At 44.6% G+C, this 14,774-nt stretch overlaps 1 protein-coding gene across 6 annotated transcripts in view; it reads left to right on the forward strand.

The window, feature by feature from the left end:
- The window catches only part of SERINC5 (serine incorporator 5), a 67,752-nt gene that overhangs the window by 224 nt on the left and 52,754 nt on the right, over positions 1 to 14,774 (forward strand). For 5 of the 6 annotated variants that reach the window (XM_078852782.1, XM_073344121.2, XM_073344125.2 and 2 more), the window contains exon 1: positions 25 to 298. The exons of the other annotated variant lie outside the window; for it this stretch is intronic. Coding sequence is in view for 4 of the 5 variants with exons in the window: in XM_073344121.2 (XP_073200222.1) it covers positions 272 to 298 (27 nt within the window). In the remaining variant the exon portion in view is untranslated. Of the gene's footprint in view, positions 1 to 24; positions 299 to 14,774 lie in introns of those variants that run through there. 6 annotated transcript variants of the gene reach the window in all.

The following is a 14,774-nucleotide window of genomic DNA, read 5'->3' on the forward strand; positions in this document are numbered from 1 at the left end:
CGCCGCCAACCTGACGACAGCGGAAGCTCTGCAGGAGGGGCTGGGCTGGGCTGGGCTAAAGTCAAGTCCTGTCCGGCTGCCTGGAGCGAGCTGGGCGCTTGTGTCCTGCCCGCCGAGCCAAGCCGCGGGGGCACCTAGGGCTGTCTCCCGGGCTGGCCGCTTCCGCATGGGGCGGCTGCCGCTGAGCCTCGCCGGAGCCGGGTGAGGCGGCGCCCCCTGCTCGCTGGCTGCGGACGCTGCCGAGAGCCGAGCCCCGCCGCCGGGAGCGGGGATGTCCGCGCCGTGCTGCGCGGGCCAGGTGAGCGCCGGCAGGGGCGAGTCCGCTCCCCGGGGTGCCTGGGCGGGTCCGCGTGGCTCGCTGCCCCCTGGGGGCTGCCTGGGTCCGGCGGGCAGCGCTCGCTGGTTGTCGGCCCCGCTCCCCGGTGACCCCGCGCTCCGAGGGAATCGGCCCTGAGTTCCGCCTGGTTTCGGACGAACCGCGCCCCCAGCTCCTAGGGCAGCAGGGGCGGCCCCGCCGGGCTGGCGGCTCGCAGGGCAGCAGGGGCGGCCCCGCCGGGCTGGCGACTCGCAGGGAAGCGGGGCTGACCTGAGCTTGCAGGGCGGGGGCAGAACCGGGGCTAGGCATAAGCAAACTAAGCTATTGCTTAAGGCCCCGGGGGCCCACCTCCGATGAAGTGAGCTGTAGCTCCCGAAAGCTCATGCTCAGATAAATTGGTTAGTCTCTAAGGGGCCACTAGTCCTCCTTTTCTTTTTGCGAATACAGACTAACACGGCTGCTCCTCTGAAACCTGTGTTGATGTTGTTACACTGGTTCAAGTGTCCCTAGCATGCACACACCCTTGTGACGCTTGCACCTCAACTCTGATAGGGCTGCAGCACCCTGGTGCCTAAATGACCAAGCAAGAGGGGAGAGGTACGCCTGGGCTGGATTCTGATCTGTTACACAGGTGTAAATCAGGAGTAATTCCTAGTTTTAGGGGGAGGAGTTCTACAGTTAGGTCACCGTGACTGAAACCAGAATATGGCCCAAAGTAAGTGAAGTTGGCCAGCTAGGCTATGTCTTCATAGCCCAGAAGATGGGAAAAATCCCCAGCCCTGAGAGATGTATTTATACTGACCTAGCCCCCTGTGTAGACAGTGCTATGGTTACTCGAGGGGACATAGGTATGGACGTAATGAAGCACTATAGTGGCGCAGCTGCACCTTTTAAAGTGTAGACCTGCCCAATGGCACCTGTGTTTTTTACTGCAAAGTCAGCACTATGCTCTAGGTGTGGTGCCTTGTCTCCACTAGGATTTTACAGCACAGTAGCTAACTAAATGAGCACTAATTAACCAGTGGTAAAACCACACCTTTTTTAGCAGTGAAAACAAAGCTCAGGTCAAATCCACAGAGGGTTTTGAAAACAAGGAGAGTAGTTTTAGCTGGCTGAAATAAATAAGAAGTCAGTGAAGTTGTTTGTGGATGGGGGTGACTTTGTTCAAATGACAACAGAAGTTGGTCCAATGCAAAATACTACCTGACCAGCCTTGTGTCTCTAAGCGGGGCACCAGCAATCAGCAGATGCTCAAGTAGGGAGAGCATGGGCTCTCCTTTAAGAGGTCATAGAGGAACCTGCAATTAAATAGCCACTTGCTCCTATTTGCTGAGTATTGGGCAGTCAGTTCAGTGGAATGAGATTAAATGAGCTGTTTCTGAAACCCAGACTGGAAAGCATTTGCTGCTCTCTAAACCCAGACTGAGTGCTGAGACTGGCGCTTTTCTGCATGGGCAGCCTGGGGCTTTGGGGGAAGCCAGCTTGCTGCAGCACCCCAGGGCAAGGTAACAGTTCAGAGAGATCTGGTGGGGGGTGCTACAGCTGGTGTCTTGCTATATTTGCTGTAGAATGCACCTTTGTCTGATCACTTACTATGCTTGAATTACAAATACGCTGTCTGATGGTGTTAATCTGGCTTGCTAAGAAACCCCATATTTTAAAACAGTGGTTAAAAAGCCAAAATACTAATATATGTGTAATATGGGCATGTGAACGGACAGCCCCTTAAGTTTTTCGTTGTGGCTTTTATGCCATTAGGTGGGAGTTTCAAAACTCTGCCCCCCCCCTACACCCAGTCAGTTCTGCATTTAGAGAATGAAATGAGATATCTGTGGAAAATTTTCCTCCACACTGGAGACACAAAGAGAAATCCCCACAAAAAGTAAAATTTACGGTCACCCTTGAGGAAATGCATTCAACGCTTTCAGTCTGAGCAGTGCTATGGTTCTGGTGTTCAAGCTACTTTCTATAAAAGATGAAGAGGCAAACTGATTCTCAAGGGAGATGTCTTGTGGTGTGTTAAATAATTTTTAAAATACTTTCAGTACCTTTTTGACCTTTTAGAAAATAATATACAAAACATAGTACAGTCATGGTTGCTTTTGCCTTTAACTCGAGAAGATTTTTAAATTGGATTTCTTCACTCCTTTTAGTGCAGTTGGAAAATCTTGCATTTATGACTTGTTAGCTATCAAAAAACATCCTCAGCATTTGTTCTCTGAAATTTCTTCTAGCTCGTCAAACTTGTCCTATCTTGTTCAATGTTAAAACTCCTTATTAGCATAGTTGTAAAATGTGTACGGATGTATGTTTATAGAGTACTGTGTAAAACTGTCACCATACTCAGGATTTTTAATAATTAAAAATTGCCTTTTTTTCCATGGGTGCAGATGGCTGGTGTCCCTGACTAAACTGCAGCTGTGTAATTGCATTCTGCCTTCCAGTATCATTTCTATCAAAGATAATAGCATCACCTTCTCTATCTGTGAATGCAAAACATTTATATTGATGGAATGTTATGGCTTAGAACTTAAATACAAGAAGCTATAGCTAGGAGTAATGGTATGTAAATTCAGAAATGGAAAACTTGGACTGAACATCAGGAAAAGATTCCTGGCAGATCTATAGCCTGTGGAGTAATCTCCCAAGGGAAGTAGCAGAAGCAGCATCACTTGGCACACTTAAAAGTAGACTGAGTAGTGAGTGTAAAATAACACATACTGCACTGATAGGGAGATAGGAATAAATGGTGTAAATTGGCCTTTTAAAACTAGAATCTATGCTGCATTCTAAAAATAAACAAGCATGCAGTGGTTTGTCCCCCTCATTTTGTTTGTTATGGGTCAAAGGGTTGTCTATGTTATGGATTGACCAGTGTAAAGTTGGGGTTGCACCAGTTGTGACTTTATCGAGTTGGAAACTGAAGTAAGTCACACTGGTTCATTGCATTTACTCTGGGATTTTGTACCAGTGTAGCTATACCTGTGCAAAAATGTGTAATGTGCACAAGGTCCAACAAGCGAAGTGTGTGTCTTATGAGAACACAATGGATTTGTTGGGAAGGGCTGAGAGATGCTCCTAGAATCCTGAAAGTAAACTTTCATTATGGGACAGTATTTAAGGTAAGACATTTTTTAGGCCAGCCATGTTTATGTCCCTTAAATACTGATTGGCAAGAAAGTTATTGCATTGAGGAACTCCTTAGTCCCTTGTATTTTTCACCTTTCCCTTACAGTTCCTGTCTTCTCAAGGCACTCTTATTACATACCTGCAGTGAGTCTCTCGCCCCTGGGGATGGGGAACCATAATAGGATCAAGATTTAAAACAGTGTAGCGTCTCTCATTTTGTAGAGCATGCAAAGTCTCCTATTTTGGTGCTTACAAGGACTCCAGTCAGCTCTCCATAGTCTTAAAAACAAAAACTGATGCAGTAGTGTAGTGACTGTGAGCGGATTCCAGTTTGCAACTATTATAACTGCTGTGGATCCCTGTAGGGGTGTAGAGGGATAAAGGTGGTGACTGAACTGGATTTCCCCAAGCTGCCGTTCTCACTGATGCTTTTTAATACATATCTTGTCTTCATACTGCAAAAGTTTACAGATCTTAAAATCTTTGTTTCAAAGTGTGGAGATAGTTTAAGTACACCAGGCTGGTGAGCCTGGAGGACTGTCTTTACAGCAGTGGGAGTGGTGGGGGGTGCCACAGAGACCAGCTCACAGCGTTCTATCAGCTGTCAGCTCACCATGCTCAGAGTAGGGCTACCCTATATGGTGGCTAAAACTGGTGCCTGCTGGCATCTTGTCTGCACTAGCATGTCCATCCTTACAGCTCTAATGGTGGGATAGTAACCAATAGTGTAAGATGTGTATGGCTCTAAAGCCATTCCTGACTGGCTCTAAAGACTAAATGTCAGTCTTCTTAAAGCCACTATTGATATTGCTAGTGGTAGCATGGTTAGATTTACTAGGCTAGGATGGTAACTTAAATACTGTTTCCATGTTGCTAATTGTAACTTCTTTGAATGGAGAGAAATTATCCTATTAGTAGGGCCCTACCAAATTAATGGCCATGAAAAATACATCACGGACTGTGAAATCTGGTCTCCCACTGTGAAATCTGGTCTTTTGTGTGCTTTTATCCTATACTGTACTGATTTCATGGGGGAGACCAGTGTTTTGCAAATTGGGGGCCCTGACCCAAAAGGGAGTTGCAGGGGGGATCACAAGGTTATTTTAGGGGTTTCCAGTATTGCCACCCTTACTTCTGCACTGCCTTCAGAGCTGGGTGGCTGGAGAACGGCGGCTAGTGGCCGGGCACCCAGCTCTGTAGACAGCGCCACGCCAGCAGCAGTGCAGAAGTAAGGGTGGCTATATCATACCATACCGTCCTTATTTCTGCATTGCTGCTGCCCAGCTCTGAAGACGCAGTACTGCAACCCCTCCTACAATAACTTTGCGACCCATCCCCCTCCACACACACACAACTCCTTTTTGGGTCAGGACCTCTACAATTACAACATTGTGAAATTTCAGATTTAAATAGCTGAAATAATGAAATTTACAATTTTTAAAATCCTATGGCTGAAATTGACCAAAATGGACGATGAATTTGGTAGGGCTCTATATATACATGTATATTTTAAAAAAAGCCTGCTTCCTTACTGGCTCTCTGAAGTTGTTTAACTGTCTGTAAAACCAGCAGAAAATTTGGATTAGAAAGAACCTCTCTTTTTACTGACCACCAGCATCATAGCTTATTGCTCCAAAACTGCAACCAAGACCTGGTGTTATCACTTTTCTCAAATAGTTCCTCAAAGTGCAAGATGTTGACAGAGGGCATTGCATCAGGCAGTGTTTGGCCCCGAATGTGAATGTGGAAAGCCTAGACATTCTTCAACTTCCACTTGGTCATATCTCCAGTTTTTGCCCCCCATGCTCTTAATCGATTTAGAGTTTACGAATGTTTTTGTTTAAGGTCAGTGCCTGAGTGGAGGAGTTCTGAAGGAGCCAGGTTCTTGACAATCATCAGCATTTTTTCCATTTTGTTACTCTTCAGCTTTCCATAATGGTATTTTGGGGTAAGAAATTTTCAGAGGCAAAGCTCTTTCTGGACTTCCATCTCTCAGGTGGTGGAAGTGTCCATGCAGTGGGTGTCTCAGAGTATTCAGTTGTTTTTGTCTCCTTTCTTTGGCATGCATCCTTCCTTGCTGATGGTGATGCAATCCCCATGAGGCAGCATACTGACAGTGTGGGAGTCAGTTTCAAAGTTCTTGTGATGATCCTACAGGACTGATTGTGTTGAATATTAATGTGTGTGTGGCTTGAGCATAGAAAACAGTGTTCCACACTGAAGAACACAAGGTGAGACTGTTTGCTTGGAGTGTTTTGGGGTCATCTCCCAATTGGTAATGGCTGATTTCTAGGGAAAACAGTTCTTCAAGTAGTGTCCTTATGAGTGCTCCACTTTGATCAGAGATTTTCAGTAGTAGGGCTCTGCCTGTACTGAGGATATATAGAGATGTGTGAGTGAACTGTCCTCAGTTCCTTCACAACCACCAGACAGCCTGGGATAGTGCCTTTAGCATGCCTGCTTCCAGTTTTTCCTGAAGCTTGCCTTTTACTGTCGCTTAGTGTAGTTTTAGTTGGTTGGATAGACCCCCTTTTTTACCATTGTTTTTCTGTCAAACCCAACACCTTTCACCTGCCTTTTTTTCTTTGCTTGTTATGCTGGGTTATGCCAAGCTTCATGCGCTGCCTTTCCTGCTGTTAGACCATCTTGGTTAGCGATGGTCATTCTTGGTGCCTCTGTTTAGGGGACATCCAAATACCATCCAAGGGTAAGATCTGTACTTCTTTTAAGAGCAGTTCCAGAAAGAACAGAGAAATTAAATTTTGGCTCCACATGATGGAGCAAGCCCTCAGACCAGCTTCAGACCCGGCTCAGAAGATCAGCCATATGCTGCATTTACTGCCCCGTTGACCTTTGTATCCCAGTCACTGAGATCTTTGTGAGATAAGGGTGAAAGTACTGACAAGGCTCCAAGGAAGAGAAGTTCTGAGTCTCCCACCAGAGAGCCTTCTTTGACGAAATCTTGGTCACCCCAGGAGCCCTCAGTTCCCAGAATAGGTACCTTTGAGGCTCCAAGTGGTCCTGCTACCAGGAACTTGTCAAAGACTTTGAGTTCCTCTAAGAGCCGCTGTACCAAGCATGTTTCAATACTGAAGATGTCCTTGGTACTGATGGATCCAAGAACTCTGCTTCTTGGAAACTGGTACCCTTTGCAGACCCCAAGCATTCTGATGCCTGGAGGCTAGTAACATCCACCTCAGTATCCAAACTGGTATCCCAGTCTGGTATATCAGTGTGCCAGAAGCTGTCAACATCTCAGGTACTGACATTGACTGTTAGACACGTGCCTCTGAAGGAATAAGTGCCCTTACACTTACAGAAACCGGTGAAACAATCAACAATATTGGTACTGACCCCGACTCTTATGGAGCCTCAGTCGACTTTGGCTCAGATACATTCAGTACCACAAAAATTAAGATACTCCAGGGATCTTTTTGTTTCTGAAGAAGCAGAGTTTCCATTGCTAATGGATACAAAGTGCTTGTGAGTACCAAGATCTACTGGATTGCTGAGACCATCTCTTTCCCTGTTGCCTCTTACCTTTCCGTTAACTGCTGCATAGGGTAGACAACTACTTTACCTTCATTGTCTGCCACGCTGTTGGACTATGTTCAAGATGATTCCTGGGATTCCCGCATCTCTATTCAAGGATCTCCCATCTTATCATGGTGAGGACATCTCCTTGGTCACCTACCCTGAGAGGGACGTGGCTTGGGAGAAATAACTTTCGGGGCCCTCCTCATTGGTATGATCAATCCTGAATGCCCCCTCCTCTACCTTATGGTCCACATCAGTGGCCATATTTGGAACATGGACTCTTTGTTGCTAGCTGTTTTCAAGAGCTCCTAGCTACTCCCATGGGGAGCATAGACAAAGACATTTTCCTATTCCCTCTCTTCCTCCTCAGCAGCCTTAGCCTCAGGAAGAAACTTTTGAGGAGCAAAATATCCCTACACATATTGCCAGATAATGCCTCTACTATCTTCTTTGGCTGATGTTTTTAAACCGTTTCACATGCTGATGAAACATTGCTGATTTGCTCCAAATTTCTTTAGAAAAGGTCCAAGAGTCACAACATAAACTTTGTTGAATGTAAGAGGTCTAATTCGCTGCATGAATTGCATCACCTGTCAGTTAGACTCTTTAAAAACCTGTTAACATTAAACTGGCACACCCCTGCCATGGCATCGCCTATATATAAATGTGCAGACACACATTCTGAGTTCTTCTTCTCCCACCCACCAACAAATTCTTTAGTTATGGATGTAGTCAATGAACATGCCAGACAGCATCATACAAAGTCTGTGCCTTATGGTAAAGACCAAAAACGACTTACTATATTCTGTCGCAAGAGCTACTCTTCTGCAATCCTGTAATTCAGGATCACAAGTTACCAAGCTCTGATGGCAAAATATGACACCAATTATAGTAAATTAAACACTTGTCTCCCTGAGGAACACTAAAAACAGTTCAGAGCCATTATGGGTGAAGGTCAGCTCTTAGTGAGGATAACATAGCAAGCCTCCCTAGAGGCAACCAGTGCTGCAGCTTTATCCATCTCCACTGCTGTTGTCATGCATCAAGTGTCTTACCTGCAGCTGTCTGGTTTTCCTAGGGAGGCCCAAAATACTGTGGGAGGCCTCCCCTTTGATGGACTCCAACTTTTTTCAGAGTCCACAGACAAATCCGTATATACCTTAAAAGACTCAAGGGCCACACTCGGATCTCTGTCTGGTCCAATTTCTAACTATCATAGATCCATAGAGTCAACTAGAAAGAGACCAACGTATCAAAAAGAGAGCTGTAGCTTATGAAAGCTTATGCTCAAATACATTTGTTAGTCTCTAAGGTGCCACAAGTACTCCTTTTCTTCTTCCTACCACTACTGTTACCTTTGCCCAACTGTCATACTCAGCTAATTCTGATGGTCTGCCAAGGGCGAGGAACATCCTCGCTTTGAGAATCTGCAGCTGCACCATCCTACCCATCTGCCATCTTTTGGCAATTGGATTTTCCATTTTTGACCTGTCTAGGAACAGATTACTTCTGACAAATTGGGGTTTCAAGGATATAATATTGGGTTGCTCCACCCATTTTACCACTCTCCTTCCTCCTGATTCCACTCCCCTTCCCGACCCTTTTCTGGGGCCCATCTTGTGAACCATTACAGAGACAGGAAGTTATCTCTGTCCTATGTGTAAGATCCATAGAACTAGTTCCAATCCAGCACAGGTGGAAGGGTTTCTCTTCTAACTACTTTCTGGTTCCAAAAATGAATGGGGATAGGGGATAGAGACTGATATTCGAGGGCAGGCTCTTAAATGCCTTTGTGAAATCATAGAAATTCAGGATGGTGACTCTCGCATTTATAATTCCGTCATTAGATTTCAAAGATTGGTTCGTAGCTCTTGACTTTCAGGTTGTATATTTTCATGTTGCCCTTCATCCCTCTCACAAGAGATTTCTCCATTTTACAGTCAGGATCCCATCCAATATTGAGTGGTTTCCTTTGCCCCCAAGGGTATTCTCAAAGGTCATGGTGGTGGTAGATACTCACCTATGTTGACTGGGAATAATCATCTTTCCTAACCTTGACAATTGGAAGGGCTGGTTGTACAACCAAGTTTTCTCTGCAGTAAAGATGACTGTCCCTGTCCTGTAGGCTAGGATTTCAACTCAACATCAAGAAGTCCATTTTGACCTCACTAGAACAAATAAACTTCAAAGGGGCTTCTCTGAATGCCTTAACAGCCAGAGCTTACCTTCCCGTGGAACGGTGTATGACTTTAACAATACTGATAAGCCCCCAGATGTTGGCAAAATATGGTTTCCAATTGCTGGGTCCTATGGCAGCCTGCACCTGTGTGACACAATGCATCAGGTTACACCTTCACTACTTTTTAGGATGGTTCAGAACATTCTATATTCCAAAAAGGCACAGCCTAGGCAAGCTAATATCTGTCCTTCGCCAAGTATTGAGCTCACTCAATTGGCAAAAGGACCCATTCAAGGTCTGTATAGAAGTTCCTTTCACTCAACCTCCTCCCACTATTACCGTAACATCGGTTACATCCATCTTGGGGTGGGGGAGTGTGCCTGAGGGACACGCCTTTCAGGGCAAATGGATGCTTCAGGAGTCTCTTCTGCACATCAGCCTCCTTGAACTGAGAACGGTCAGGAAAGCCTGTATCCAGTTCTTTCCATTAATCAAGGGTACATCCGTCAAGATCATGATAGACTACGTGACCTGCTGCATGTACTATATCAATCATCAAGGAGAGGCAAGACCTTCTCTCCTTCCACCAATTTGTGCCGAAGCAGTAAGTTACATTCATCAGTCAGCTACTCTTCCGCTATTGGCACTATTTTATCTATTATTTTTTATCCTTTATTATTGACTGTAATTTCCTTTTTATTCCCAAATGTATAAGCTAACTCTGCCTTCAGCATGGTGAAAGCATGTCTGCATAAAGAACTCGGGCTGAAGGCATGTTAGAGGGCTTTCCCTTCACCCCCTCCCCTGGTTCTTGTCACACAGACAGAAAGCAGAAGACCTCCAAAGTGCAGGCAATGCAATGTTTATTGGGTTAGTTGAAAGCAAGCATATCCATAGCTCCACATGCCGGCAGAGTCTGTTTCCTAGTGTTCTGTTCCCAGCTCTGATGCCGCAAAGCATTTACCCTGTATCCCTCTTCCCAGCTCTGATGCTGCAGAGCTTTGCCTTGTCCCCGTTCCCCATTCCCACCTCCTTAGCAGGCCCAAATATACCTGCAGTGCATGCGCCTAGTCTCACCCCTTACAACTTATGGTCAAGTTTCGTTTTGGAGGGTTGTGAGTCAGGGTGGTCTTCATACCACCTCTTTTGTATCCCATGGGAGGGGTAAGGAATGAGGTGGTGTTCTGGCCAAGGCCAGGCCTTTCTTTGGCTTTTAGGGTGTCTTAGGCCCCCTCAAACCTCCTTGCCCCTCCTAACTGGTTGCTTGACCTTGGCTTGAGAGAGGAGCCAGGCAGCCTTTCCGCGTATGCTTTTATATTACGCTCCCACCATACGCTGTAACACTTTAGTTCTATCCCTTATCTCTTCCCATTATGGTATCAAACCTATCTGGTCAGGCAGAAGCAAAAGACAGTGTCTCTGTCCTTCGTTTACACATTAGTATACAATATAAGCATATCAAAAAGTCACACCCAAAATTGTATCTCAGGCTGACAAACAAGCCGATATACTAACAGTACCTCTCCGTTAGGTAGATGTGAGAGGCAAAAGTGCTTCTTGTTTTTCTTGGTTTTCTGTTTGCTTTTCTATATTTCTGTTTGAATATCGACACCCACGCTCTTGCGCTAGAGAGACATATTCCTTTTTGATATGAACCACAGATATCAATTTTGTGCTAGTCATGGGAAACATTACTGGGTTTAATTTCAAAGTAGTTAGTTTTATTGTATAACTTGTTGGCCTTAAGAATGGGGAACAAATTCTCCTAGGACAGTATATGAATTAATGTTACTTTGTTTCAAGGCCAAGCCATGCCAAACATCCACTTGGTGATGCCTATCTAAATAACTGTGTTCTGATTTCTCAGAACAAAAATCCTGTTAGCCATTACAATGGCACACTGCCGAACTTTTAACAGCCATGCTACAGTATTTCTAACTCTGACTCAAAACTAGTAACAATAAGACATCTAGTATTAATTAACTACGTTGCATGACGTATATCCTTGCCAAGCAGATACTGGAATCCCGCTTTGAAAATACTTCTGTATTTTGTAAACTATCTCTACAACTGATTCAAAACAGGAAATTTCCAAACTTGTTTAAAATGAACACATTGGAACCCTCATTCTTGTAATGCATTTATAACAGGAATTAAGTCTGATTTATTTACTTTTGGGTCAAGTCTCCTTTTAGTTTTTTAGATTTGTTAGTTCTTTTTAGATTTCCCCCTTCCTCACCCCTGGAATGTAATGGAGGATATAGTCTATACAAGACCTCCACAATAGAGGGTTGCTTTTGATTATATAAAACATCTGTTTAAATTTACAGGAAACAGGATTTTACATTTGGCTTTTCTTCTGTAGTTTGTCTCATGAGAGTAAAGTTGAGCTCATGTTTAAGAAAAGCAGCTGTTTGTGGAAAATCTTGATTTAAAATTGATATGTTTGTTAAATGCAAATTAAATATGAAATATTGTAATCTAAAAACATTATGTCGTGATTAGGTAGTTCGTGAGAATGTAATACAATGTCTTGTCAAAAATTTCCATTTGGATCCTATGTAATTATTGGTTTCAGAGTAGCAGCCGTGTTAGTCTGTATTCGCAAAAAGAAAAGGAGGACTTGTGGCACCTTAGACTAACAAATTTATTTGAGCATAAGCTTTCGTGAGCTACAGCTCACTTCATCGGATGCATTCAATTTTGCATCGGATGCAAAATACAGTGGGGAGATTTATATACATAGAGAACATGAAACAATGGGTGTTACCATACACACTGTAACCAGAGTGATCACTTAAGGTGAGCTATTACCAGCAGGAGAGCTGGGGGAGGGGGACCTTTTTGTAGTGTTAATCAAGGTGGGCCATTTCTAGCAGTTGACAAGAATGTCTGAGGAACAGTGGGGAGTGGAAGGAGGGGGGGATAAACATGGGGAAATAGTTTTACTTTGTGTAATGACCTATCCACTCCCAGTCTTCATTCAAGCCTAAGTTAATTGTATCCAGTTTGCAAATTAATTCCAATTCAGCAGTCTCTCGTTGGAGTCTGTTTTTGAAGTTGTGGGGGTTTTTTTTTTGTTTTGTTTTGTTTTGGAAGTATTGTGACTTTTAGGTCTGTAATCGAGTGACCAGAGAGATTGAAGTGTTCCCCAACTGGTTTTTGAATGTTATAATTCTTGACATCTGATTTGTGTCCATTTATTCTTTTATGTAGAGACTGTCCAGTTTGACCAATGTACATGGCAGAAGGGCATTGCTGGCACATGATAGCATATATTACATTGATGGATGTGCAGGTGAACGAGCCTCTGATAGTGTGGCTGATGTGATTAGGCCCTATGATGGTGTCCCGTTAATAGATATGTGGACACAGTTGGCAACGGGCTTTGTTGCAAGGATAGGTTCCTGGGTTAGTGGTTCTGTTGTGTGGTTGCTAGTGAGTATTTGCTTCAGGTTGGGGGGCTGTCTGTAGGCAAGGACTGGCCTGTCTCCCAAGATCTGTGAGAGTGATGGGTCGTCCTTCAGGATAGGTTGTAGTTCCTTGATGATGCGTTGGAGAGGTTTTAGTTGGGGGCTGAAGGTGATGGCTATTAGCGTTCTGTTATTTTCTTTGTTGGGCCTGTCCTGTAGTAGGTGACTTCTGGGTACTCTTCTGGTTCTGTCAATCTGTTTTTTCACTTCAGCAGGTGGGTATTGTAGTTGTAAGAATGCTTGATAGAGATCTTGTAGGTGTTTGTCTCTGTCTGAGGGGTTGGAGCAAATGCAGCTGTATCGTAGAGCTTCTCTGTAGACAATGGATCGTGTGGTGTGGTCTGGGTGTGGTGTGATCAATCTCTCTGGTCACTCGATTACAGACCTAAAAGTGGCAATACTTCAACAAAAAAACTTCAGAAACAGACTCCAACGAGAGACTGCTGAATTGGAATTAATTTGCAAACTGGATACAACTAACTTCGGCTTGAATAGAGACTGGGAGTGGATGGGTCATTACACAAAGTAATTTCCCCATGTTTATCCCCCCCACTGTTCCTCAGATGTTCTTGTCAACTGCTGGAAATGGCCCACCTTGATTATCACTACAAAAGGTTTTTTTCCTCTCCTGCTGGTAATAGCTTACCTTTAAGTGATCACTCTGGTTACAGCGTGTATGGTAACACCCATTGTTTCATGTTCTCTAGGTATATAAATCTCCCCACTGTATTTTCCACTGAATGCATCTGATAAAGTGAGGTGTAGCTCACGAAAGCTTATGCTCAAATAAATTTGTTAGTCTCTAAGGTGCCACAAGTACTCCTTTTTTTCTTTTTATGTAATTATTGATATTTAAAATTATGTGAGCCAACTTTACAGGTCTATCTGTCAAATTATGTAAGCTGCTTCCTCAATCAGTACCACTCTGTATTTAGCAATAGTATCTTGTGATAAAATGCAATAAGATCTGTCCTTAATGGCATATCAGATTTATGCTATACCCAGTACTGCCTGAGTATGGTATACTATATCAGATTTATACTATATTCAGTTCTGAGAGTAAAATGAATCAATCTCATAATCAAGTTTTTTGTGCTGTTTTTTTTAAAAATCAGTATATCTTGCTTTTGGATTGTCTTCTGGCTTTTCAGTTTCCCCCCTCCCTACCTGCAGTGTGTGGATGACAGTTAAAGATTGAAAAATCAACCTTCGATACGTACAAAATGTGTGCACAAAAATGCAGGCTCTGGCTCTTCTGGGCTCCAAGTCTCTCCCCTCTTCTCCCCACAGCTTTTGGCTTTCCTGTCTCCCCACTGTCTGGCTTCCCAACTCAACCAGCAAGCTCCTGCAGCCCTCCACTTCCTCCAGCCCCAGTTGTCTGGCAGGCTCCAGCTTGCGGGGGTTTCCCCTGGGCCCTTCTCCATTGACTCCTCCTTTTGGCATTGTGGTGGCAGAGGGAATTAGTCCAACCTCAGAAAAGGGGTTATGCTGAGTCTGCTCCAGAACTCTGGCCTGTTGGAGCCCACTGGGGTGCCCTGTGATAATGCAGACAGCTGCTATGGTTGTTTGCTGAATAAGTGGTAGAGTGGCCTCTACTGCTGGAGGGGAGAACCTTGCAGCTCAGGCAGGATTCTTGTGCTGCCTGTGTTGTCTTACAAGATCCTCCCCAAATTTGCCCTTTAATGTTGGCAACTCTTTTTACTACATAGGGTTGCTACCTGGCCAGTTTTTGCAGTGCCTTGCCTGTTGCCGGTGGAAATTTTGCCTTTTTTTTTTTTTTTGGTCATGGCACCAGTGTTACTTCTGTAAACTGCAGCATGCACACTTGACGGCGGCCATGCAGCATACAATTTCCAGTGCGCACAAGTCACATGGCTTGAAGTGGACCGTGGCTGGCACAGCAGCCAGATGCCACTCTGTAAGCCAGGCCCTCAACCTGCCAAACCCATGGCAGGTACTCTTAGTGCGTGAGGGACTTGAGGCTCACCAGCAGGGGGAGAGAAGGTGGTGGAGACCATGGTGGACAATGCATGGGCTCCTGGGATGGCATGGTAATGGGGACTTACTCAAGGGCTGAAGCTTCTGGGAGGGGGGTGAGTGTAGAAGTTCATGGGAATGTAACAGGCAAAGAGGCCATGAA

Source organism: Lepidochelys kempii, chromosome 5 (genome assembly GCF_965140285.1).
Source record: "Lepidochelys kempii isolate rLepKem1 chromosome 5, rLepKem1.hap1, whole genome shotgun sequence".
Taxonomy (NCBI): Eukaryota; Metazoa; Chordata; order Testudines; family Cheloniidae; genus Lepidochelys; species Lepidochelys kempii.